The sequence below is a fragment of the Limulus polyphemus genome, unplaced genomic scaffold (assembly GCF_000517525.1).
Source record: "Limulus polyphemus unplaced genomic scaffold, Limulus_polyphemus-2.1.2 Scaffold6857, whole genome shotgun sequence".
Classification (NCBI taxonomy): domain Eukaryota; kingdom Metazoa; phylum Arthropoda; class Merostomata; order Xiphosura; family Limulidae; genus Limulus; species Limulus polyphemus.
Genome location: NW_013672467.1, coordinates 13,556 through 16,318, shown reverse-complemented (window position 1 = coordinate 16,318; position 2,763 = coordinate 13,556). Strand labels below are relative to the sequence as shown.

General features: G+C 32.3%; 1 protein-coding gene across 1 annotated transcript in view; it reads right to left on the bottom strand.

Moving 5' to 3' along the window:
- LOC106474129 (neurobeachin-like) overlaps positions 1-2,763 on the bottom strand; it is a gene marked incomplete at both ends in the record, with an annotated part of 39,154 nt that overhangs the window by 30,409 nt on the left and 5,982 nt on the right. The window contains 2 exons of the mRNA XM_013934820.1: positions 126-278; positions 1,551-1,670. Coding sequence (XP_013790274.1) covers positions 126-278; positions 1,551-1,670 — 273 coding nt within the window. The remainder of the gene's footprint in view (positions 1-125; positions 279-1,550; positions 1,671-2,763) is intronic.

Below are 2,763 nucleotides of genomic sequence, written 5' to 3'. Positions count from 1 at the left end.
TTAAAACCCTATTAAAGAAAGGTGTTTGTATTTTCTCACAAGTTAAATCTTAAAACCCTATTAAAGAAAGCTGTTCTTATTTTATTAAAGAAAGGTGTTTTTATTTTTATTTTAAGTGCACTCACCATACGGTTGATTCGTACAAACTCCTCTGGGGATGATGCCCACGGGGGCAGATACACGTCCCCCACAACACTCCCATCCTCTTGCTTTCCTAACTGGTAGCCATTCTTGTTAGCAAACATTTCAGGCAAATAATAAAATTCAGGAATCAGCTCCTAATAAGAATTTCAAATGTATTAACATTATGGGATATATGTTTATATTTCATTAAATTCCATAGCTTGTAATGTATCTGCAACAACTTTTATTATACTGAGGTGGACTCACTGACCGTTGGCAAAAATATTGATGTGAAAAGCTCGCTAAGATCACAACACAGAGAAGAATGATGGCAGTCAAATGAAGTGCAAAACTACCATTAAAAAATGAATGTTTGAATTAAAATACAAATAAAATGAATATCTTTGAATGTGTGTGTGTGTGTGTGTGTATATATATATATACATACACACGTACACGAAGGTTGAGTACATTACATTTAAACAATTTTAGGGCCTAAACATGTCTTTCCAGTCTATTATCACACCCAGTTATACTCTATCTTAACAATAACCTGCAGTGTAGTTGCCATTTCAATAGGTTCTACCGTAAGGCTATCATGTTTGAAACACATCCTTATCTTGGCAGGCTTTCCATATTTATGTATGAGGATGATGCTTTCCCAGCACCTATTTCAAATACTGATTCCATAAAAATCCATAGATGTTGTGTCTGGTGATTTTACCAGAATGTTATCTTGAGGAAATGCATGGACATTCACTTCATTCTCCAGCTGTTTGAAGTACACAACACCTCAAGCCTTATCTCGATGAACCTGTTGATCTCATTTCTAGATGGTGATCTTTCTTCATTATGTTGTGTGCTTGGGGCCAGTAGACGGCTTTAGCCACTGACATTTGTGTTCACCAATCTTCACATGTTACAAGAAATTATACTGAAGCACAATGGTTGAGGTTACAACTTGTTGCAAGTCCCTTTTTGGATGGTCCTGGTGCCCAAATTGGCCCATGTCCCTTTGTTTTCTAATGCCAATAAATACAAGGGATACCATAGTTTGGAAATTCTAAAGATTGTTACATACCATTCCAAAAAGTGATTAACTTTCAGTGACATCATACAATCTATAAAATGCCAAACAATGTCAAAATGTAGTTATGATACATTTCATCCCACCATAGCTTTATATTGGTTGTGGATGTCACTTCGTTGATCTACATAATCAAAAGTGTTTTAATATAATATACTCAACCATCTGTACTTAAAAGTTTACTGAAGAAATAATACTTAATCCACTTATGCTCCCAAAGAACTGTATAATAACTTAACCCCATCCTTGGTACATACTCATATCTTCATTACAATGCTCGTCTATTAATGGTGTGCCTCAGTACAAGCAAAACAGTATGATCTAACTGATTAAATCTTACCTTAACATCAGAAGTATCTCGTTGGCAGTTTTTCCAGGCCTGAGCAACAGAGGAAAACATGCGATTTGCATGATCAAACTTTCCTCCTTGAAGGGCTAGAAACATAGTCGTGAAAGGCTCCTGTAGAGTTTACAAAACAAAAAAATGTATCTAATCTCCAAATTTCATTTGGACAATTAACTTACATAAGATAATACAGTGTTAATAACTTCTTATATACATTCTATCATGTACTGTGGCATTATCTTGAAGGTATGTAGTTAAATTTCAGATATGGTAAGTAGTTTCTATTTTATTCTAGAATCATGGGATCCACGATTACAGAGTTACTAATAATGTTAGTCACATGAACAAAAACACCATAATTGCACAGAAAATGACTGACTTCACCAATTGCTCTTGGCAAGTTCTTTACACTGACTGTAAGAGAATAAAAAATTACTCTCAATATAATGAAAACAGTAGGAAAAAAAAGACAGTAATTTGTGAGGTGAGCAAACTACAAACACAGATTAGAAAACCTTTATGCCTAAAATAGTTTGTACGCTAGAAGTTTCTGGTATAAAAATCACAACTTGTTTCTTTTTTTAAATCAGAGTTAAAACACAATTTGTATATTTATAAATTTTCTTTTTTGGAGAGAAACTCTAAGAGAACATGATCTGATTCAAAATTTAACTTAATAATTTAAAACTTAAAGTGAAAACTGGGAATGGAGTGTCTGGTTGGTAAGGATCATATCTCAGTTTTGAATACATATTTAAGCTCTAATCTAACAATAACATAGTTGTCAATTTATTTTATACATAATACATTAACAGTTGTCAGGAACTTGCATTAATTTACATATGATCCATTGACAGTTGTTAATGAACAACAGAATCAACTTGGATCAACATACTTTATAAATAATTCATTAATAGTTAAGAAACAGCAGAATTCACTTGGATCAACATACTTTATAAATAATTCATTAATAGTTAAGAAACAACAGAATCAACTTGGATCAGCATACTTTATAAATATTCAATTAATAGTTAAGAAACAGCAGAATTGACTTGGATCAACATACTTTATAAATAATCCATTAATAGTTAAGAAACAGCAGAATTGACTTGGATCAACATACTTTATAAATAATCCATTAATAGTTAAGAAACAGCAGAATTGACTTGGATCAACATACTTTATAAATAATCCATTAATAGTTAAG